Here is a 23,982-nt window from a genome sequence, read left to right as displayed (position 1 = left end):
GGAGCTGTAAATGTGTCTTATGCAGGTGCCATAAACATTAGGAATTTTCTTGACTTGCATGAGTATACCAATAGCTGGAGTAAGCTTGAGTTCAGCCTTAGGGCCCCAGCTACCAGCCATTTGTCCTGCTGCTCTTGAGCTGTGGTGGATATTCTGGCCAAACATTAAAAAGACCCTACTGAATTTTAGGAAATTAATACCTTTATTTAAAAAAAATAGCTGAAATTAAAGCTTTGTTACCTCCTTTCATGCCTTTCTCTACCCAGGGTATTATAGGAATGTGTTGCTGCAGGCCCCGTTTCCAGGACAGAATTCCCCATTTCTCCTGCTGCCTCCTTGCAGCGTTGCCCACGCTGTGGCTGCTCTGCTGAGCTCTTTATGTAACCTCCCACCCTGGGCAGAGCTGGCCAGGCTTTCAGGTGTCTCCTTCCAATTCCCCCGTTCTCATGCACACACAGCAGCTTGCAGTGGATGGCCCTCTCCATCACTCCTAGAGAAACACCTCCATGGCAATTCTGTAGAGGGCAAGCACGAGTTTTATGTCAGATGGATTCAGTGTGGACAGGATTAAGCATGTAAAAACAAAACACTGCATGGTTGTAGAATGGCAAAAAGCAGCCAAGAAGGGCTTAACACTTATTGTAGGGAGTCTGAAAGGTGCCTGTTATTACTCTTGATGTTTAGTTTTTGTGATTCAGCTTTTCAGCTTGCTGTAAGATTGTGAAAAAAGAAAAAGGACACTTGACCTTGACCTCAAGAGCACAGCTTGACCCCAGTGTTACTTCTTTTCTTGTTCTCATAATACTTTCCTTATATTTAAGGAAAGTTTTAACAGCCAAACCACCTGACCCCACAGCAGAAGGAGGCTTAGCCTAGTGAGTGCCACACATAATTTTTATTCTTTTGAAGGGAAAAAAATGCCTTCTGGTAGGCAGCCAGCAAGTGCAGGTGGAATTTGCCTTCACTTGATTATAATCAGCTTTGTCCCTTTGTTGATGTCACCTCAGCTATATGTTGTTGCCACCTTCTTATCCAACTACTTTCTGTCATAAAGCTCAGCAGGGAAAATAAACTGAGGCCAAAACAACATATGGAAGGGTCTTGGCAAGATTTGGCTGTTCATTTGAAGTGTTTTTCTTTTTTTCTGTGGGTAGGAGATGAAGTCAGAGCCGTGTTGTTTCATATAGAAGGATCATTATTTTTAGACCAGTGGCAGTTCTTAGCCTCTGCATGTAATCTGCTCAGACAGAGCCACGCAAGGCAGCAGGGCTTGCATGGACTGTCTGTGGGGCTCAGTCACTGATGTTGAACATAACTTGAGCTTTGGAGGCGTGAATGCTCAAAGCATGAGTTGTGTGATTCATCTATATCAAGATCTTTTAGGCATGGCAGATTTGTGATAAAAGCTTTTCATAAAACCAGTTGTTAGTCTGCTGGTGTTTGATATCGACCAGGGGAGATCCAGGCCTGTCCTGCTGACTGTGGCCAAAGTGCTTCGAGTTGGAGGGAGTGCATGTATTATTGCAGCCATGAGTCTCTGCATGTTCCCAGCAGCCAGGGACAGTGCTTGTAGAGGGAATCTTGGCACATTTAAAGGTTATCAGGGCCCATTCTGAAAAACACCAGCTGAACCACGTGCACTTGGTACTGCCAGTGGGAAGGTTTGCCTAGGGTGTCATCCCTCAGCTATACATAGCAAACTCAAAGCTTCTTACAGAGAAACCTCTTACCAGTCACTTTCCACAAATGGTGCCTATACCTAAAGGTACTTAGTGAAAATCCTTGAGAGGTATTTAATGCAAAAGCAGTTAGTTTCCCTGGTGTTTTTCAGAAGCCCTCACACACCACTAGCAGGGAGAAGTGCAGTGCAGCTACAGCACAGCTCCTGGGCCAGTTACTCATTTTGTCTGAACCAGGCTCTGCCACCCCAAGGGCTTGCCAAGATGTGTGACATGGGGGGGCTCGACAACCTGATTGCCAACACTGCCTACCTCCAGGCAAGGAAGAGTGGAGAAGGAGACACCAAGGAAATGCAAAAGAGGCGTAAGAGCCTCTCGCTGCCCAAGATTGAGGACTGCAAAGAGCACAGAGAGTCTGTTGCTGGTGATTATGACAGTATCTGTGAGCAGCAGCCCATTGGCAAGAAATTCTTCAGAGACTTCTTAGAGACAGTGCCAGAATATTTGGTAGCTAGAGACTTCCTGGATGAGGTGTCAAGCTGGGAGTTGGCAGAGGACAATATCAAGAGCACTTGCATGGAGATTATGGTCACCAATTATCTTAAGGAAGGTGGCAGAAACTATCTGTCTTTCATGAGCTCTGACTTGGTCAGCAAATGCAAAGCAGCTACTGTAAAAGAATATGAGAACATCGTGCAACTGGCCAAGGAGGAAACCAAAGTCTTCTTTAAAGACAAGCCTTTCCAGGACTTCCAGAACAGCCCCTTCTATGACAAATTCATCCAATGGAAAGTGTTTGAGAAGCAACCAGTAACTGATAAATACTTCTCTGAGTTCCGAGTGCTGGGCAAAGGTGGCTTTGGAGAGGTAAGAGCTTGTACTTTTAAGGATGTGAGTCATCTCTCCCCTTTCAAGACTAGCAGGTGGGTTTGCAAAGAGCAGTGGATTAAGCCACTCTATGAAGATTTGTAAAATGTGCCCCTCCAGACTACCCATTTTCCAGAAATCAGGCTGGGTTATTTATATTGTGATAGAGGCTCTTGTTGGTAAAAAGCTACTTTAACATTTTTATATTCTGTATCTATGCTAGTTAAAAAAGCAGGCTTCTTTACAAAAACTTGCATAAATGTTCATGTAGTGAGCTAAGTCTGCTCCTTGACATCATTTTAGCCTGTGCTATCTCACACACTCCCAGATAATTCCTAGCTGCGATTTAGGGAAAAGCACCCATCAGGATCTGTTCCCAAACTTCTGTATGAAGGTTTTTTGTGAGTCAAGAGAGTTTAACTGTACAGATGCCATCTGTATATGCTCCTTATTCTCATGGCTACAGATTTTTTTCTTGTCCTTTTCCTCTTATTTGCTAATACATGCCTACTAGTGGCATCCTCAAGAACTTTGCCTCAGGGCCACGATAAACTGCCGGTCCAGAACAGAACTGATTGTGCACTTGTTTTTTCTTGTTTTCTGTGCTGATATATTCTTCATAGAAGTTAGCATCAGCAGCTACTGATAGGCATCAGTGATTGCCCAGTTCCTGTCTGTCACTACCTCTCTGTGTAAAATTCCTTCATTACCTTTCCATGTGCATCTTCTCTAGGTTTGTGCCATCCAGGTCAAAAATACTGGCAAGATGTATGCCTGCAAGAAACTGGATAAGAAAAGGTTGAAAAAGAAAAGTGGAGAGAAGATGGCACTGCTGGAGAAAGAGATCCTGGAGAAGGTCAACAGCCCTTTCATAGTCACACTAGCTTATGCCTATGAGACCAAAACCCATCTGTGTCTTGTTATGAGCCTCATGAATGGAGGGGATCTGAAGTATCACATCTACAATGTGGGAGAAAGGGGTTTGGAAATGAAAAGGATCATCTTTTACTCAGCTCAGATAACCTGTGGGATTCTGCATCTCCATTCCATCAAAATTGTGTACCGGGATATGAAACCAGAGAATGTCCTCCTGGATGATAATGGGAATTGCAGACTGTCTGATCTTGGATTGGCAGTGCAAGTCAAAGAGGGAAAGAGCATCACCCAGAGGGTGAGTACAAATTCTTTAACGTGGGCAGTGGGAAGTGCAGCCATTCTATTTCTAATGCCTTATGAGACCAAGACTTAATTCCCCGGAACTGATTCTGTGCTAAAGACCAAATGTAGTCATTTCATTCTGAGAGACAGGTCCTAAGAAGATTTGGTTGATTAACTCTTTAGCTGCTGCATGTGGTAAAATAACTTCTTTTGTACAGAAACAGTAGAATCTATTTGACCTTCTTCTCTTAAGTTCTTGAACCAATGACTGTAGAGAGGCAGATGCTTTGTGCTTTATGGAATACTGCATAGTCAGGGATTTAATTGATTGTTTAATGAGCAGCAGTCAAAGATATGGCTCCTCTGTATTCTGCTTTTGCTTCTAGGAGAATATAGTTTCTTACACATTACTCTTAAGTGATGCTACTGATTTTATTGCAGGTGTGTGTGGTGCTGCATGATAAGTTATTTCCAGCCCTCCTTCCCCACACAAATTAGTTCCTGAAACAGTTAGCAGACTTGACAGTTTGTAAATGTCCATGCCTGTCTACATGTAGGAAGAAAAACATGGATGACCAAATAGAATTTTTGTGAATTAGATTGTGCAGCACTTCAGCTGTGCCTCTGGTCATCCCAAACTAACTTGGATATGTAATAATGTCAGGAGATTTACACCAAAAAAAAAAATCTATTGCTTAACTGTGAAAAAGACATATTTCTCTCAAGGTATCTGGAGCTTAAAGATGTGCATAATGAGAGAATGTGTTTGAAATACACAAGGAAAATGAAGAAATGAAAGCCACATTATAAACTGGTCTGTGTTAAACTCCCCAAGTTCACATTAGAAATTCAGTGGAAGAGAGGACCCACTGATGGCCTTCTACATCATGTTTGAGTGCACATCCTTTGATGTTGTTAAATTCAGTACTTTTGAAAGAACTTTTCATTCCCTGGCAATATAAGAAGTTTGTACTATGCATAGTTTTAGTTCTTGACGAAGGAGTATGTAGACATTGCTGTATGTATAAATAGTAAATAATTTTAAAATTAAACTGCATGGTGTTTTGGATACAAAAATACAGCTTCTGTGCAAGCTAAGGCAGGTTTTTCAGTAGAGCTTATGTGAAATGAGAATGTTGTTTTGTTTGTAAAGGTGGCATTTGCATCAGTGAACCCAAAGGTGTAAACCTGATTGGGCTTTGCAAGAGGCATGCAGTTAACTAGGATCAGAACAAATAGTTTTGTCAAAGGGCAATTTTTCATACTTTTAAATATGTGGAGTTAGGCAAAACGAAAAAACCTCAAAATTGAAGAGTGTATTTAGCAATATGTAATCACTTCTGTGCTATTAGGGTAGAATCTCAAAGCAATATTGGACAAGGTGTTATTCTGCCTTACCCTTCTGTGAAGCCATCAAAATGTTAGTGCCTTTTCTTTTGTCATTTTTAGAAGCTCTAGTCACCATTATACGGTTGCTTTTATTAAAGCAAAAACTGCAATGAATAATGTGCTACATGATTGTAATGTTTTTTTAAGGAATTTCAGTTAAAGGCAGTTTTATTCATACATTACGTTGAAATAGGACATGGAAGAAAAAGATTTTTTGTGTATGTATCATAACTATAAACTAGTTAAATGAATAATTCCCTTTTATTTTCATTTTTGTAAAATAGTCATATTTGAAAGCTTCTAAAAAATGTTATATGAGAACTGGATATTATTATTATTTATACTCATGTCATACACAGGAAGACCAAAGAACACATTTACAAAATTTACATTAAGCTTCACCGTGTCCTCCTGTAAGAAAGGAAAAATGGTTTTGTTATTTTTTGTCTACTAATTTTAGTTACATTCTGACTTAAAATTATCTGAAAAATTACATCATAACATGCTGTTTGAGTATGACTGCCAAATCGTTATCACTTACCAAACCTATACATGTCACCTTTTCATTTTTCACCCAAAGGAATGTATGGCTCCAAGGTTTTTCAAATGAAATTTAATCCGTTGCACCATTTTGTGGACACAGTTTTATAAGGGCATTTTTATAAGCTAAAGCAGAATATATATTCCTTGCAGGCCAAATCTGTATTGTACTGATATCTGAGTGCCTAATATCATAAAGCTGTTTCTAGATTTTGGATGATGGTTTGAACTGACAATTTAAGGTTTACAATTTTCAGTCACTAATTAAGGGATATTGCTACTGATCTCTAGTATATTATATAAAGATTTATCTGTGCATTCATTTCATTAAAGATTGCAAAAAATACACTATTTTGATGAATTCTGAAAGTTTTCTGCACTCTCATAGCTGTATAAGCCATTAAAAATTAAATTTGTTCTGCTTTCAAAGCAGAAAAAAATTCCTGTCTGGTCATGTATGAATAAATGCACATCACCCATACATCAGCTGGAGGATCCATTAATCCCTTTTGTAAATCTTATTAGGTGATTATGTTATCACATGGCACAAGTAATAAGCTTGTTAATGAGTTCCTGTTTTAGACATTTTCCAAGTTTTCTCATTGAGGATTTCTACAGAATTATAATGTTTACGTACTGTTCATCAGCCAAAAAAGTGTTCTTTGTGGGTAGAAAGGTTTTTTGAATTTTAGATGGATAACTTCAAATGGTCTTAATAAAATATAAAGTGTGTTTACACTTCAGAAAAGCATTGTGCAACTGATGATTCAATACTTATGTAACTGAAGCAGTAGCCTTAGTATCCTTTAAGTACTGCTGTTACATACACTCCTTTTGAAGGCACCTGTGTGCTCCATACCAATTGGTCATAACTATTAAAAATAAAAATACCTTGCTTTCAGAAACAGTGCTCCTTACAAAGATCTTGAAAGAGTTGGATACCTAGCCTTAGTTTTCTCTCTCTCTTTTCAATTGCTAAAGCAGGAAGGAGAAACATCCAGCTTTCTGTGTGAACGTACTTCAAACTTATACTGTAGTTGTAAGTAATTGATACAGTAATAATTTTATTTTACTAAGTTGCTGATTTGACTTTGTGAAGTGCCAGTTGTCCCTAGAAAGAAGAAATCACAAGAATAAATTAAAATACACAAGTTTGAATAATAACAGTCTTGAAAATAAAAGTAGAAAACATTTTAAAGCTACTTACAATGTAATTTTCCTTCATTAAACATACATGGATTATAAGGGATCCTCTCATGATAGCTACATGCACCTGTGCAATCTACCAGGAAATGTGTCTATGCACATTTAGTCAGGCAGAGCTCTTACTGACATTGCTGGAAACACAAACTCCAGTGGTAATAAAACTATTCAGGACTTTAAATGTCATTATGACTTCCTATAAATGTGCCTGTTGCATCTCATCTGATGTGTTGATCAGATCCTGCAGGAACTAGTTTGTATCTTAAAATTATGGCTTTTTAAATATTGTTATTTTCTCTGTCTTACATAATTGAAATAGACAACAAGGAGAAACTGAGAGCCTGCAAAGATGGCTTTTACACAGGCAAAGTGTTCTGTCTGTTGTGTTCTAGTTTGATTCTAGCACTAGGGGTTTTTTGCATATGAAATGAGGAGCTTCCATCCCCAGTTAATTCCATTTTTCCAGAAGGTAGTGTGTATTTGCTGTTTATTTAGGGAAGAATTTTCTGCCCTTACTGGGTATGGCTTTTGTGAAAAGCAACTGTTGCATGTAAATTGTGAAGAACTTTTGTGCAGATGCATGTGCTAGCCAGAGAGCTTAAATATTGACATAATAACTGTGAAAAATAACATAAACATATTTTTGTAGTATTTATAAAAATGCATTCATATCTTCAGAGGTTTCGGGCTTCTTCACAGTTTTCCTGTGCTATGTTTTATATATTTGAAGGACATCATAATATTTTTATAGGAAAAACATGTTTTGGTTAAAATCTTACTCAAAATGTCCTTTTGCCCTCCTGTATGTTTGTTTATTATAAGATTCTATTTCTTAGGAAAACACAAGGAAATCTATTTAGATGTTCCTGAAACTAACAGTTTAATTTCCAGGCAGCTGAAAAGCAGGAGGAGGGTTTAGACTTGTGAAATAAAAAATAACTCAGCAAGCTATTCTACAGTTGACCTTTGTTCACTATCACATGGCATTCTTATTGGATAAGATTCTGTAAAAATTTCTTCTTTGTTTGCTCTTTGAAAAATGACAGCTCTTCATTTGCTCAGAATTAGAAGAACTTGCAGCTGTTTTTCTTACACATTTTGAAGTGTGACATGTAAAATTGATGATATTTTTACTAGCAGAAGTGGGTTCCTAAAAATGTTGATAATCACAGTTGTTATGAGGTGCGTTGTCATGCCAGGTGTTTGAGATTTTTGTCATCTCTGAAATGTACTTTACAGAATGCAGCCTTACCCACAAAGTCTGTAGGGTCAGTTGGGATCTGTGCAGGGTCCTGAGGGAGCAGGCAGAAGTGCTCACCAGGTCACTTCCCACCATGACTTCCCCAGCAGTCCCGGAGAACCCAGGAGGTCCCAGTTGGCTGGATTTAGCAAATGTGATGCCCATCCACGTGAAGGGCTGAAGGAGCATCCAGGAAACTCCCAGCCTGTCAGCCTGACCTTGTAGCAGAGAAGATCCTGGAGTAGATCATCCTGAGAGTGGGCATGCAGCACATGCAGGACAGCCAGGGGATCACGCCCAGCCAGCGTGGGTTTAGGAAAGGCAGGTCCTGCTTGAGCAGCCTCATCTCCTGCCACGACAGAGTGACCTGCTCTGTGGATGAGGAGGTGGCTGTGGATGTGTCTGTCTGGACTGTAGTAAAGCCTGTGTCACTGTTTGCTCCAGCATCTCCTGGAGAGCGTGGCTGCTCATGGCTTGCACAGGTGCTCTCTTTGCTGGGTGAAAACAGGCTGGATGGCTGGGCCCAGAGACAGGTGGGGCATGGAATCACTTCCAGCTGGCACCTGGTCACTGCTGGGGTTCCCCAGAGCTCAGTCCTGGCACCAGTCCTGCTTTATGTCCTCACTGATGATCTGGACAAGGGGAGAAAGTGCACTGTCAGGAGTTTACAGACAGCACCAAGTTGGGTGGGAATGCAGATCTGCTGGAGGGCAGGAAGGCTCTGCAGAGGGATCTGGACAGGCTGGGGTGATGGGCTGATGGCACTTCTGCAGGGTTCAGCGAGGCAAAGCAGCGGGTCCTGCACTTGGGTCACAACAACCCCCTGCAGACTGCAGGCTTGGGGAAGAGTGGCTGGAAAGCTGCCCAGTGGGAAGAGAGAGGTGTTGGTCAGCAGCTGGCTAAACATGAGCCAGTGTATGCCCAGGTGGACAGAAGGTCAGAGGCATCCTGGCCTGTGGCCAGCAGGGCTGGGCAGTGACTGCTCCTCTGTGCTCAGCACTGGTGAGGCTGCTCTTCAATCTGTATTCAGGTTTGGGCTTCTCACTACCAGAAAGACACTGAGGTGCTGGAGTGTGTCCAGAGAGAGGCAGTGGAGCTGGGAAGGGTCTGGAGCACAAATCTGGTGAGGAGCAGCTGAGGGAACTGCAGAGAGGAGGCTCAGGGGGACCTCACTGTTTTTTACAAGTCCTTAACGGGAGGTGGTAGCAAAGTGGGGATTGGACAAGTGCTTTGTTTGTCCTAAATGCTCCATCCTATAATGTCTGGTTGCTTCCCTGTCTGAGAATGCCTTCTCATGTCCTCTCATGACACGTCACTGAGGTGGGAGTGTTAGCAGGTTCTCTCTCCAGTCAGGATCTGAGGCAAAGCTTTACGTGTGATCATGCAAGAAGGAAGTGGGGAGCTGCTCTAGAATCCAGAGTTAAGATTCATGCCTGGTTACTGGATTGTCCTTTCTCAAGCCATTGACTTCCATACAGCATGAATCTAAACTGAAACCATGTTGTACCTGTGTCTATTTCTCTTCCCAAGGAGGAGCACACAGGGAGCAGTCCCTACTGCACAGAGTGGCTTTCTCTTTTGTTGTGCAACTTCCTTCATTTCAGTGATTACTGATGACCAAACTTAAAAGATTAAAAGCCAATGCTGGATTTTTATATTATTCCAGTTAGTGATTTTGAATCCAGGGCCATTTTTTCTTTTTCTCTAATATAGCAAAAATCTGGTTTGTACCTTTTGTGCTTTTGCCTGTGGGGGCTTTTTTAAAAGCACACAGCTTTCCCTATGAAAATTATGTTCTTATGTGAAAATCAAAAAAAGTTTGATCTTGAATCTTACATAAGCATGTGGGATTCATATGCTTATGTAAGATTCAAGATCAAACATGGGATTGGAGCTCCTAAGCTCCAATATTGTCTTTCTCATTATCTTCTCCTGCTACTCTGAAGAGTCCTCCTTGTTCTCTCCTGAATCAGTAGCCCAGCAATTCATGATGGGCCATCCCATCAAAAGATCCCTCCTTCTGCTGAGCATTAACAGTCTGCATAAGGATCTTTATTCTGTGTGGCTTTCCCGAGTGCCTTTTGCCCTATTTAGATTTACTTCTATCTTCTTTAAAAAAAACCAAAACCAGTTGCCTACTGATTGGGTCAGCTAGTTTCTTGTTATTGTATGAACATGTGGTGAGAAACTGGAGGAACTGCAGTCCTGTGTAACTCGTTTAAATTACGCTCTGTTCCTCCTCACAGTGACTTGGGAGAAGAATTAACATGGTGAAGTGAGTGACACAGGCAGATCAGTGTTCTCCACATCTAGGGCCTGCTAGCTTGTGTGCAGGGAAGAGATTTCTGTGGTCTGTTCCTGCATTCCTGCAGGGTCTATTAAGGCCATTGCTGAAGGAGTGGAGGAACAGCTGGACAAGAGAACAAAGCAGGCAGTGGCACCCCTTGGAGGAAGGAAGGACCGAGCCCCAGGAAACAGCTGATAGAGCTAAACTCAGCTTGTTTTTTTTCCTCTGTTCAACAGTTCTTGTGCCATGGCAAACAAAAGATAGACATTCTGATTTGCTTTACTGTTTGGTTTGTTATATCAATTGAGTTTGTTTTGCAGAGATCTGTGGGAAAAGGTAGCAAGATCTAAATCCTAAATGCCATTTCTCCCCATTTGCCTGTTTCTGTGCTGCTGAAAGCTCCAGCGAGTTGTGTCTTTGCTGCCTGCACCTGCTGGAACTGGCACAGGGCGCTGTGGAAGGGCTGTCCCGTGTCAGAGGGACGTGTGAGCTGCTGCACTGCAGGCCTGGTTCTGCTGCCAGCTCTGCTGTGCCAGGTGCCCCTGCACTGCACTGGGGTCTGAGTGCACTTAGTGCTTCTCAGCATCACATCTTGAATTACTAAAAGATTGTAATTATGTGACCTTTGAAAAATTTATGCAGGATCGCATTTCACAAAAGAAACATTTGTATACTTTCAGATTAGTCATTTCTACTATGCCCTGTCAAATCACTCTCAAAGCAATAATTCCACTCAACGGAACTTCTTTGCTAATGTAGCCAAGGGCAGCATTTGCTCATTACATTTTAGAGGATTACTGAAAAATTATCTGTGGGTTGTTCTCAAGGTAGTGAAATAAAGGGAAAGTAGATCTGTGAAGCTTTTTCAAAAGCAATTAAAATTTAATTGACTTAAATTTATTGACTATTTTTATAATTCAAGCAGCATATGCAAGTAAACCGTCCTGCTTATCACAAAAGACAATATTAGATGGACAGCAAGCAAAAAATAGCTAGTGTTGTATTGACTAGGCTTTAAAAAATTCTGTGCCTCTACAATGGCATAAGAATTCTGTCTCTAGTAAAAAGTTGGGATAATATAACATTCTTTGTCATCTTTGTGATATTTTTATAAGATGTTGCCAGGTCAGTGAAGTGTAATATCATGTGTAATATCATGTGTTTGTGTCTCTGTAAGATCCCTTGATTAGTTAACATATATGTTCAAATGGTTCCTTGTGGTACCAGGAATTATACAGGAAAGAAGAGAATAATGTGCTTAGTCTCAGTCAAAACCCACTGAACATCCTAATAGTGTAGAGTTGATAACAAAGGAATTAACTTTGAGTATGGGTTTTTTATTTCCTCTGTTTCCATTAAAAGAGTGAAATTTGTCCATGTAAAGTAAGATCTAGTAAGAAAAAGTGGATTTTGTTTAATATACAGCTTCTGAATTCACTTATCAATTGTACAGAATGAAAACCTCTGCAAAATCATACAAACCTCCTGATTTTTTGTATGATAGACATATCAGTATCCCATACTTGGAGATATCCATCCTGAGGCATGGTCAGATAATTCTAACTGAATTAAATACTCAATACCAGTCTGTGGGAAATAGACCCCTTCAAAAAAGAATGCATTTATCTTTTGTGGTAGCTTTTAATTTCTTTGCTTTCTGTCCTTTTTTTTTTTTCGTTTTTGCATTAGAATATAATTTACAGTATACTTGTTTACTCCACACCTGCCAAGAGTAATTTACTTTCCTTCACTTTTGCTTTGGGAATCAGTGGATAAGTTTTCCCCCTAATACATTATATTTTGTTTCACTGCTAATGAGAGTTGTACAGTTTAATAATAACTCCCTTCACAAAACTTCTGTTTTACCTCCTTAGATAAACCTCTCCTGAGGCTTTCCTGCCTTTCCTGTTGTCCTGGGATCTCTCTGTTCCTGGAAAGATGATCTGATTTTTACATCTTGTTCTCCATAATGATTAGTGTAGGGATGTTAGGTATTACCTTCCCTCTAATGCTGCCTACTCTCCAAAGATAGAAATAAATCTTCATTTGAAGGATCTATGTCCTTCCAGGTGCTGAATAATTCCTTATTTGTGTTCTCTAATATGGCAAATGCTAAAGGCTTTAGCGTCTTTCTCCACAAATCATTTTGCCAAAACTACACATATAGAGAAATAGGTGAAAAAGACTAAAATTTCAGCTCTTTTCTTCCTATCTTCAAATTCCTGCTTTGTTAAAAATAGAGTTTTATGTATTTCTCCCTCCTTATTGTTTTTTTCCCCCTTAAAAATCCCTGTTGACTAGTGAAATGTGTTTGCTTCTGCTATAAAATTGTCACGTTTTAGTGCATTTTAAAAATCTCAAATCTTATAAGATCCAGTTTAGATTCCTGCTTCTTGGCCTGTTCCTTCATTGTGAATAGAAGGACAGCTTCAGGGTTGGGACAGCTTTGGTTTTAGATTCGAGCTTGGATGATACTCTATGAGAAAACCAGCCCATTAAATTCTGAATTGAAATGGTTTGCCATATCAGAGGAATGATGTTTCTAGACTTCCTCAGAGGGAGCTGGATCAGCCCAGTAACAGCTCAAGATTCCAGAGCTACTAATTTAGAGTGTGGAAGTTTAGTTCTTGTTTACATGTAAGCTCACCCACAGCCTGTCACTTTAGCCTGCAGGGAGGCTGTTGCTGGTCCATTCTGTTTTCTGTTAAGTTGTGGTTGTGCTGTCTTTTGTGGTCTGTGGTGATGGCCTTGCTTTCTCTGTTCTTGAGAAACACAAGCACCATGTCAAAGCAGGGTGTTCTTCCAGATGGTGTGTCCTGCTGGAGCCTGCCTTGAAAATATCCATGGAACAGACTGAACTTACTTGGCAATTACTTCTTTTGAAAAAACAGCTGTGGAAGAGAAAATGCAAGTGGAAAGAAACAGTCTGAGAGGAGCTGCCTTGAGACACATCTGTGACAGTAGATTTCTGACTTTTCCATGTCAGATGTATCCAGGTTCTGAGTGATGATGCTAAGTTGCAGCAAAGTAATCTCTTATCAAAAGGACGATATTGTGCTGTCAGGGCACATTTTGATAATAATGTGATTCAATAGTTCTTCAAGGCATTAGTGCCCTAACTTCATCTCAGTAAAAATAAGAATGTTTATTGCTTCCCAGAAGGAGAAAAAAAAGCAAAGAAAAAAGAGTTCCAGGAACCTATTTAGAGCTGTGTTTACTAATCCACAGTGAGCTCAGTGAGCTTTTGTATCAAAGTTTCTCTACTACTTTCAACCTCTCCTCTCCCATCTAGGTTTTCTGAGGCCAGATGGATCTGGGGTCTGTGGTCTGTATTTGAACATTTGTCCCCTTCTCTGAACAGAGCAGCAATCATACCTAAAAATGTAATACTGTCAGAGTATCTCTCAATATTTTAGTTAGAGAAACCCACTGTAAGCAGTGCAAATTGCCTGTGGGATGATGTCAGCAGCTGCAGCGCCTGTGCTGCTCCTCTGTACTTCTGTAGCTTTAGTGAGAGAGGCAACTGTTCACTTTTAACCTTTCCTTTTGCTTTCAACCTGACTGATACTTCTGTTCTTCTCATCTCATTTCTATTTTTCAGTCATATGGAGGATTTTGTTCTATATCCTTAAAAGCAAAACAAAACCCCAAACTACAAGGAGAGAAAATAAAGTGCATTTAATTTTCTGTCTGTTAGGCTTATGTTTTAATTGATGCTGTTACCTCTTGCACACATTATTTACAGTAGAGACATTATATGTCATAATGTGTAGTGACACAAGCTGAAGTTTGTGGGGAGACTTGACTTGGAAGCACTGTGCCTAAATTTGCAAAAATCAGAGGGGTTATCCAACCCCATAAAATAAAATTCATCTGTTGAGCTGTACTTTTTATAAATACAATTTGTCCAAATGATCTTAGCTTTACCTTTTTCTAACCATTTTGCTTTGGAGTGAATCTCTGTCACTGATTGTATTCTGATACAGTAATAATGACCATCCTGAGTAAGCTTTAGTGGGATTTTGCACAGATTTTAATTGTTATACTGGTAATACATCAGTCCCAGTATTTAAAAAATATATGAGAGGTTCAAGCAACTTCTGATGTGGTTATCACTGTTAGCTGCTTCTGGTAAATAAATCATATAGAGCATGAGACACAGCAGTACACGTGGGTTCAGCTGAGGAAATGCTGTTGTGATTGAAATCCCACATCCTCACTCATGTAACAGTGCAGCAGAGAGAGCTGATCCCCCACTTCCCTGCCAGGTGAATCAGCTCCCTGGGGCCAGAGGCAGCAGGAGCTATTTCAGTCCCTGCAGCCTGTCCCCCAAGGGAAGGTGGCAGGGCTGGCTGGGAAGAAAGCAGGCACATGTCCCTCTCAAAGAGTGGCCATTTCTTCTGTCAGAGAAGGGGCCATTTGTGCTAATAATAGTCTTTATTCAGGCATCTTTTTTTAGTTGGGAAGTATGAACTTGTTCCTTCACCTAAATGTGTGTAATTTATTAATTATAATTTTCATAGGTTTACTTTCTTAGAGTGGTTTTTAATAGTTTACCTTGGCCCTTGGTGGAAGAACATTTATCCAGAAACCAAGAGGGAGGAAGCTGAGAACTTCCTCATTGCAGCTCAGCTACTGGCTTGATGAGAATTTTCTCACTGGCAGCAGAGCCCTGTGTTGGACCAATTATATGACTGTTTTGCCTGGGTTTTGTATTTTTTAAAATCTTATCAAGTTGATTGCTACTTGTGTTTACACAACAAAACTAAGAATATCTTCAATGAAAAAAAATATAAAATGGAGGAAGAAAGCAAGCTAGCCATGAATTTAAAATTAAACCACTTTTAGGTAGAAATTGCACTGACATTTCAACTTTGAAAAGCATCTTTAAGACAGTTTTCTTATGTGCCAAGGTGTTTAAAGAGAGATATGGTCCATGTCCTAAAAAAGTTATACCTCACCAATTCTAGATTTAAAAAAAAAGGTCAGGGTTTCTAGATACAAAATATATCAGTAGAATTACTAATATTTTGGAAGAATTATAGGCTAGTCTGTTTAACTGTATGCATTTCAGTCCTGGCATTGTAAAGTAAACCTGTCTGTGTTTGCCATAGGCTGGGACAAATGGCTACATGGCTCCTGAGATCCTGAAGGAAGAGGACTACAGCTATCCTGTGGACTGGTTTGCTATGGGATGCACTATTTATGAGATGGTTGCTGGGAGAACACCATTCAAGGATTTCAAAGAAAAGGTCAATAAGGATGAGGTTAAAAGAAGAACTCTGGAAGATGAGGTGAAATTTGAACATGCTGGCTTTACAGAGGAAGTGAAAGATATTTGCAAGCTGTTTTTGGCTAAGAAAAAAGAGGAACGTTTGGGAAGCAGGTATGCCTTCTCAGTCTCAGTGCAAGGGAAATTAAAGCTGCAAGCAATATAGTTATTTCCCTCATTGAAAAAATAGGTTAGAACTTCACTTTCTACAGAGTAATGGATTTTCCCTTTCACTTCTAGGAAGAAGGAGGTGGAAAGTATTGAAGATAATATGGAAATAAGGAATATTGTTGCAATAGTGTGATCATCTGTCTCACTCCAAATGACTCATAGGAGTTGTCTTCTTGTTATTTTCTGTGTTAGACTCTATATAGTTTTGGGAGAAAGAGTCAGAAGGGTTTTTCTTACACCCTATCTTTAGGGTTCTTTCCTAAAGATAAAAGGATATTCCAGTGGCCACCTGCATCCCTGCTAGTGCAGACTGAATGCAGATATTAGGCTGTAGTGCTTACTGGAATGATGTGGGCAGAAATCCAGATCTGCAAAGTGGATTCTCTTCCCTGCAGATATCTAATTTGCAAGGCTGCATCATTGGCTTCTAACTGAAGAGACCTTAACCCCTCTGTTTTGCTCAAGTGCTTTTAAAAATGCTGTAGAAGTTCTGGTCATCCTGACTCATTCCAGGGAGAAAAAGAGTATTTGGCACAATTTCCTATAAAGCAAAACATTTCTGGGCACTTCAGAGGTGGCTTTGGGTTGATGAACACTAGTGGATTTATCCATGACTTAGCAGTTTTAAGGAAATGTTCAATAAGAAGAGAATTGCAAAGCTAAACCTTGTAATATTTAACTTGTAATAGCTCTGATTCCTCTTATATGTGCTTGTGTGTGTGTATAAATAATTTAGTGCATTTCTATTTAGACAGATTGCAGATCTACATTTGCAATATAGACAAAATAAAGAAATATAATAAAAATGTGAAAAATTAATAGGAAACCAATAATATCTATCTTTAGAATATACCATTATTTGAATAATCTGTAAATAGAGATGTATGTATCAGGTGCTTTTCCAGTCTAAAGGTGGAATTGACAAAGCATCTCATTGAGAAAGCAGAGATAGTCTTCTAAATTTATATTTCATAGCAATGTGAAACAGTTTTTCAAAATTTTAGGCAAACATTTGTCTAAAAGAAATAAATCTAATGAAAGATAATAGATCATTAATACACATATTCTTCATATTCTGTTGCTAAATGAGGACAGCCACTCTTGTGCCTGATGAATTTTCCCAGTAACTGTGCAAGGCAGGAGAAAAAAGTTATTTTCAGCATATGGAGTATGTTTAATACAAAATCTATATTGTTTTAGTATGTTTTAAAAGTTTAGTTTAAAAGTAAATTTAACACAAAGACATTCAGATCACTCTAACTTAAAGTCAGCATACTTTGCAGACATTTGGAATTACAGCACTTTGTGAAGTAAACAAATTTCAGAGTAGGGGAAAATGAAATTTAGAATTGTGTCTTGTTTGAATTAATTCAGCAAGTCTGAAACAAAACCAGTAACAGACTATTGACTTACTCTAAGCACATTGCCTTTTCCAGGGGAATAATTTACAATCTTTCTGCCTGCTTTTTGTTCCATAACTTCTCAGCAAAATGAGAAATGCACACAGAAGGGTTAATGCACATAGTATCTTTAATTTTCTGCTGTTTAAGATATCTTTCCTCTGATGTGTCGTACTCGGAGAAGGCAGACAATAAATAGGATGTATACCCTGGGCATGATACAGAATAAAAGCATGCATGAACCTCTTAAACAGGGTGATACTATTCAGGACAGCTGTGTGTTATGTAAAGATTAGCACTGTAATTCTCCTAAGGACAACAAGAGCTTGGGTTATCCACAGCACTGCCTGTTGCATAAGTTAAAGCTGCTCAAAGGCAGCTTTATTTTGTACACCTGACCTTTTAAAACACTCCACTCTTCTACTGAAGATGTGGTTTCACTAGCTAACTCAGGGAAGATGTAGCCCCTTTTCTCCACTCAAGCTTTTTGAGATTAAAATCTCAAATCCTGAACCTGTAAAGTGATTTAATTTTTTTTTAATGGAAGAATACAAAATTGACCAAGTTCATTTGCTCTTCCTATTAAAATTATGTAAAAATGCAGTTCACAGAGGATGAGCTCAAGTTCCTCTCCAGCTAGTTGGAAGATGTCTCAGTTCCAGTAGATGGCATTCATGTAGCTTTACATTTTTTAACTTTTTATGGTTTCAGGACAAGGAACACTGCAGCAATCCATTTTGCTGCCTCCACCAGTTTCTAGTGCTCTTTGGTTTATGTTACAGAAAGGAAAAGCAAAATAAGGGGAGATTTTTGTGAGTGCCTCTGCCCAGTCAGCACTCCTGGCTTACCAGTGTCCCAGGACACCAGTTAATTTGAACAGCAGCTGAAATGCATTTCAGGCTAACAGTGAATGTAAATAAATAATTTCAGGCTTCTCAAGTACTTGGTTATCACTGGCTGGGTAAGGTAGGAGATGATTATGCAAGCCTATGGATATGCAGATATGCACCAAGGCAGGCCAGAAGCCCAGCAGGCAGCATGAGGAACAGGCAGTGGTGCCAAGGTGGAAGAGCTGTTCTGCATGCATGGATATTTGGATTTTAAAAAATAAATATTTTTCCATAATCACACAAATCTGCTGCTTCTGTATGGTGCTTCTGCACATTTGTGAAGATAAAAACACTTGCCAAAGGTTTGCATTACATTTTATTCATATAACATTGTCTACAAATACATGAGGGCTTGCACTTTGCTAAGTTTGATTTTGTAAGGAGATTGGAAAGAAAAAAGCTGTGTTAGGAACTACCATTTTCTGGGGCCAAAACACAGACAAATTTGATTTTCCTATATTACTGTTTTCAAGAGCAGTGCATCCATAAATATGTTAAAGAAAGAATGCATAGGTGTGGAAAAGACAGGGCTCCTCTATGCTCCACCTTTCTCTAGAATTCCAAATTCAGACTTTGCATGCCTTGACACTAGAGGCACAGTTCAAAAGCTGTGGTCTTTGGTCATGCTTCAGCAAGCACACGTTTGAGGCTCAGATGATTTTTATCACCAGAAAATATCCCACAAGTCTCTCTACAGGTCTGTAGTGAAACAATTCACTAGTTCTTTTACAGCTGAAGTTCTCCCTGAGGTCTGTAATTGTTTTTTGTAAGATTTATTTAACTTAAGCATTTGCAATTATTTAGTCCTTTCTTGTTTTTATTATTAGGTTTTAACTATATTAATAAAGGATTATATTTGTGACAGTGGCACATCTACTTTTGTTAACGTCATCATCTGTGAATCTCTTGCCTAAAAAATCTTTGTTAATTTATAAGAGTAGTTACTTTGAATGAACTGTCACTATAAGTGGGATTGTTTATTTGAGTGACATAACTGAGTTTTAGGATATATATGTGTAGATGCTTTGAATTAAGATAAAATGAGAATTTGCATTTGTCACCAGCTTCCTATTCAGACTGTTGCTGCTCAGAGTTGGTCTATAGATGTATTGACCCAATATACCCCATTCTAGAGTTTAATAAATATTCTTACCCTCTAGTACAGATACTCTTATCCTGTAGATGCAGAGCCAATCATTGAACTTCCCTTGTGTGACAGCAGATCCAATACTCCCCCTCCCCTCCCTGCTGTAGGTTCAGTTCTGGTGGAAGTGTAGCTTTGGGTGGGGTGTCCCAGATGCAGCACTGCAGCTCCTGCCTGGGCTGATTTACCCTGAGAGGTGCAGGAATGGCATCAGAATGTTTTCAGCTGCTCAGATTATGTTGTACTATGCAGCATTCCTTGGTTAGGAAAAAAGGAATTGTGTTGCATGATGTATATATGTATTTATATATGTGTATCTAAAGTACTGTCATGTACAAAACACAGACAGCCCTGTATCCCTCTGAGAGCAAAACACACTGATGGACAAACTTTTGCTTTATTGCAGAAATGAAGACGATGATCCAAGAAAACACAGCTTCTTCAAAACAATAAATTTCCACAGGTTAGAGGCAAACCTTGTTGACCCTCCATTTGTGCCAGATCCATCAGTTGTCTATGCCAAAGATGTTGCAGACATTGCTGACTTCTCTGAAATACGAGGAATTGAGTTTGATGACAAAGACAAGAAGTTCTTCAAAAAGTTTGCGACAGGTGCTGTCCCTATACCCTGGCAGGAGGAAATCATCGAGACCGGACTGTTTGACGAACTGAACGACCCCAACAGAGTCGCTTATGCAAACGGAGGGGAAGCTAAGTCAGGAGTTTGTTTGTTGTTGTAATTATATCATTACCAAAAAGAGTAGAAACCACCTCAGAACTTTCCATATTCTGACTCTGTTTCAGAAACTCAGTACACCTGTTTGAGAAGAGCCAGCCAGTGTAATGTGACATTGACAGGCTATGTAGGACCACCAGCTGAATAGACTGTATTATTTTCCTTTGCTCTAAGAAAGGAGATATTTTTGTGTTATTGGATATGAATCAAATGAAGACCCATATTTCTCCAAGAAGCTTAGAATAGAAATTCTGAAATACAGAAAGCATTGTTAGAGTGAAGAGGCAAAGCTTTTGAAAATGACTGTTACTGCTTTCAATACAATGAATCATTGGTTTTCTTTCTTTTTTTCTTGTTATTTCTACTAACATTTCCTCTTTATTCCACAGTTTTCAGGAAGGATTTTTAAATTTTCAGGTAATCTCAGACAATGGAGCTCATATACCCTGTCAAACTTGGAATCTTACTGGCTAGCCAGTCTGTCTGTTAAATTCTGTAGGGTTTTGGGTGGTTTATTGTAATATGTTCAAATTGTCATAAGATATAAAGAAAGCTCTACATATCACTTGGAAATAAGAACAACAGGATCAAACTCTTTTCAAAAGTGATTTTAATGGAGTGAAGATAAGATTGCACCAATGTAATGGAATAAAGCATTTATTTATTATTATTAAGTGTATTCTTATAAGTGATAATACTATATACAAAGAAAACATATTTACAAGTAAATACACATTACTTTTGGCAATTTTAAAGTTTTATCAGATTTCCTGATAATTTTTCTGTATTTTGGTGATAAATTAAGCTACAGATAGACCAAAGCAATTTGTAATTGATTTTTACAATACATTTATTTCAGTGTAATATAGATTTTAATTCAAGTTGCAAAATGCATTATACTGTTGAGTGGTGTAATGAAAAAGTTATGTATGCAAGTTGAAACTATCTTCAAATGTTTATTGATTCTAATGCAAATTTTGAAGTGTTTTTATTTTTCAATTTTATGACAACCTAAATTGAATTACTTGGAAATATTACTATGAATACTTGTTACTGGTGAAGTGTATTACTCATGAGATGCCTCCTGCTGATTTTCTGTGGTAAGAAAATAGGCAGTTGTTCTTTGCACAACTTTTAAAACTGACCCTGCACATGCTGGTCACTGTCATCTATCCAGCCATAATTTCCATTGACTAAAGTGGAAGTGGAAGCTGCTTCATTCCTTGGAGACCTGGAGGCTGCAAATGCCCCATTTTCTGTTTTTCATACAGCAAACTTCCTACTGAACTCAAGGACTTCTTCTGGCTAGACACTGGTATGAACTCACATGTCTGTTTCAGAGGAGGAAAACCTGTATATACAATGTCTTCTGTACTCAGGTCTGTCATGTGGAACACTGGTATTGCTATTTATTTATAACCTAATAGCACATCCCAAACTCTTAAGTTTTAAATACTGTAAGTATTTTAGTCACAGCTAAGTAATACATTGGTAATACTTTGTGTTGTTCTGAGTAGAAAAGGAATTGCTCTTTTTTCGTTTTAAATTTGCTTTTCCGGTGCTTTATATACTTAACATTGAAGTGAAAAATCAAGAACAGTTTTACTTAGGATTAGTGGGTAATTCTGTTTATGAATTATGAGCATAAAATTGTCTGCCTTTTGAATGGAGACTTTCTGTCAAATAATTTAAAACAATATAAGTGGAATTCTGGTTTTTTAATTGAGAAGGATGATCCTGAAAGATGGTGAAAAGCAGAGGAGGTTGAGAGAAGAGCGATGTCATCCTGGCATGGATTTACAAGAGTGCTTCCACTATTGACATCCATTGATTTTATTTCTCATTGCTCCCACCTGTAGAAAGTGGTAGTAAATACACTAGAGTAGTATATTTAAGAAGCCAAGACAGAAAACTTTGTTCTTACATGCATTTTAAAAAGCCCACAAAACACAAAGTGACACAAAACCCACAACCACCACCTGATTACAGCTAGGAGAGACATGTTAGTGCTAGTGGCATCAAACCTTTCTCCTGAATTGATATACCTCAAATCCAATGAAAAAGCTGTTTCAAAAGTCCTCCAGAACCATAAAGTAGAACCATCCTCTGAAATGGCCGTAGGTTTTCCAGTGCATAACTGAGTTTTAAGTTGCCATTTGGAAAGAGGTTATGTACAGACAGAACCAGAATTTAATGTCTTGTTAGAATCACATATTCCCAGTGATAGTGGGAGCTACAAGGCTGCATTTTTCAAAATGTGTTGCAATACTGAGATCTGTGAATTTGGGACACCCTGTGGGCATAACATTGGGTTATTTAGTTTTAGAAATGTTGTGGTGTCAGTAATCCAGCAGGATGTGCATCAGTGAGATCCATAATGTTAAGTGTTTCATGAATCATTCAGAGTAACACATCAGAAGTCTGATAATGCACAGTTTGGCACAGTGTATGACAGAGAAGAATGTGTTAGTTTGAAATATTCATTTTAATTTTCTAAATTCACTTTTCACAACATGGACAACTTCTTTTTGCACCTTGGAAGGGAGGCAGGGCAATTATTTCTGTATTCCCATTAGCACTTTCAGTGAGTCTTTTAAAAATTATTTTCACCTTTTTATAAAGAATCTGTGAAATACTTTGTTCTTTCCTTCTTCCTCCTACTGTAAAATTCCTTGTTAAACTTTCAGGAGCAAAGTTCTTTCAACAACCTGCTTCACCTTAACAAAAAGCCAGCAATCCCAAAAGATTTACATGTTCAATGAATTGTCTTACTGCAACCAAAGATGCTACTTGTGTGAGTAAACTTAAATGAATATGCAAGTGTTGCAAGAGCAGGGCCCAAGTCAAAAGTAGTGACCAGGTCACTGGATGTTTATGATAGAAAATGAGGGATGACTGGGGGAGGAAAATAGCCATGTGGTTGTGGATTACTTGAGTTGTTGTGGCAAAAGGAAATTATGTAATTTGAAACTGCAATTTTTTTCTTCTAGCTGTCTCCCTTTTTCCTGCTTTGCCAATATTGTGGTGTCTCACTCGGCTGCCTCGTTTTCCAGCAGACAAGATGCATTTGAGTGCTAATATAATCTAAAATACTGAATTGTGAACTCCATTGCATTAAATGCCATTTGTGACAGGTTCCAGGGTGCCCTGGCCACTCTGCAGGCATTGTACAAACAGTGCTGACTTTGCTGCCATGTTTTTCTCAGCCCAGCTGCTGGAACAGTTTGGTAACTCTGACTGTAGCAAGCGGTTGATGTGTTCTTACAGGAACATCATTTAAAGTTCAACAACACTCCTGCTGCCTCTGAAAGGTATAAGAGAAAGACCTTTCCCTTGTATCTCAAGTCCAGATTTTCTTTGATGCTACCTCTGTTCCCCTTACCATTACTCCCCTCATTTCACTTAGCACAGGGACAAAATGATGCTTGTTATTATAATATTAACCTAATGAAATCATTGTTCACAGAGATTATTTCTCAGTGGCACTGAGTACCTTCAGTTGTTTCATCACATAGGCTTAATAAACACCTTGTGCTGCAGCAAGTAGTTCACATTTATATTCCAGTATGAAATAGATTTAGTAATAGGAACCTGTGTACAAATTCCTGGCACATCTTCAAAGTGGCTTCTTTATTAGGGAAGGCAGCTTTACATTAAGCTAAGAGCATCATAACAAATATAATACTTGAGATAGTTATTTCTCCAACTATAAACTAATGCCAATACAGAAGTAAGATGAGATCTGTACTTAGAGCAGATGCCTGAAATTGTACAGTTGTAGTTATAAAGTGATGCATGGTTTTATATACTTTAAATATCAGCATTTTTTAAGAAACAAAATGCTTATAATACTGTATTTAAAATATTGTCACTTTTACAGCTTTTAATCATATATCTGTAACATTTTTCTGATCTGAATATCCACATCTATAATGAGGATAAGTAAGTATGCTGATGTTATTTACCTTAAAAAGTATAAATTGCTTATTTAATGTTATGACAATAG

General features: G+C 38.8%; 1 protein-coding gene across 1 annotated transcript; it reads left to right on the top strand.

Annotated features, from left to right (window-relative positions):
• Nucleotides 1-315: 315 nt before the first annotated feature.
• Nucleotides 316-23,769, top strand: GRK7 (G protein-coupled receptor kinase 7). The gene is made up of 4 exons (XM_058031080.1): nucleotides 316-2,546; nucleotides 3,280-3,717; nucleotides 15,478-15,749; nucleotides 19,647-23,769. The coding sequence occupies exons 1-4, from the start codon at nucleotides 1,797-1,799 to the stop codon at nucleotides 19,978-19,980; spliced, it is 1,794 nt and encodes a 597-aa protein (XP_057887063.1). The 5' UTR covers nucleotides 316-1,796; the 3' UTR covers nucleotides 19,981-23,769.
• The last annotated feature ends 213 nt before the right edge of the window (nucleotides 23,770-23,982 follow it).

This window comes from Melospiza georgiana, chromosome 10, assembly GCF_028018845.1.
Source record: "Melospiza georgiana isolate bMelGeo1 chromosome 10, bMelGeo1.pri, whole genome shotgun sequence".
Lineage (NCBI taxonomy): Eukaryota > Metazoa > Chordata > Aves > Passeriformes > Passerellidae > Melospiza > Melospiza georgiana.
The sequence above is the reverse complement of the archived record's forward strand: the minus strand, read 5'-3'. Positions and strand labels throughout refer to the sequence as shown.

What these genes read in the sequence shown, in the direction of transcription:
- GRK7 (XM_058031080.1), top strand. Translation starts at nt 1,797, where the DNA reads ATGCAAAAGCAGTTAGTTTCCCTGGTGTTTTTCAGAAGCCCTCACACA. An exon ending in GAAAGAGCATCACCCAGAGG is followed by an intron (nt 3,718 to 15,477) that starts GTGAGTACAAAT and finishes TGTTTGCCATAG; the next exon opens with GCTGGGACAAATGGCTACAT. An exon ending in GAGGAACGTTTGGGAAGCAG is followed by an intron (nt 15,750 to 19,646) that starts GTATGCCTTCTC and finishes GCTTTATTGCAG; the next exon opens with AAATGAAGACGATGATCCAA.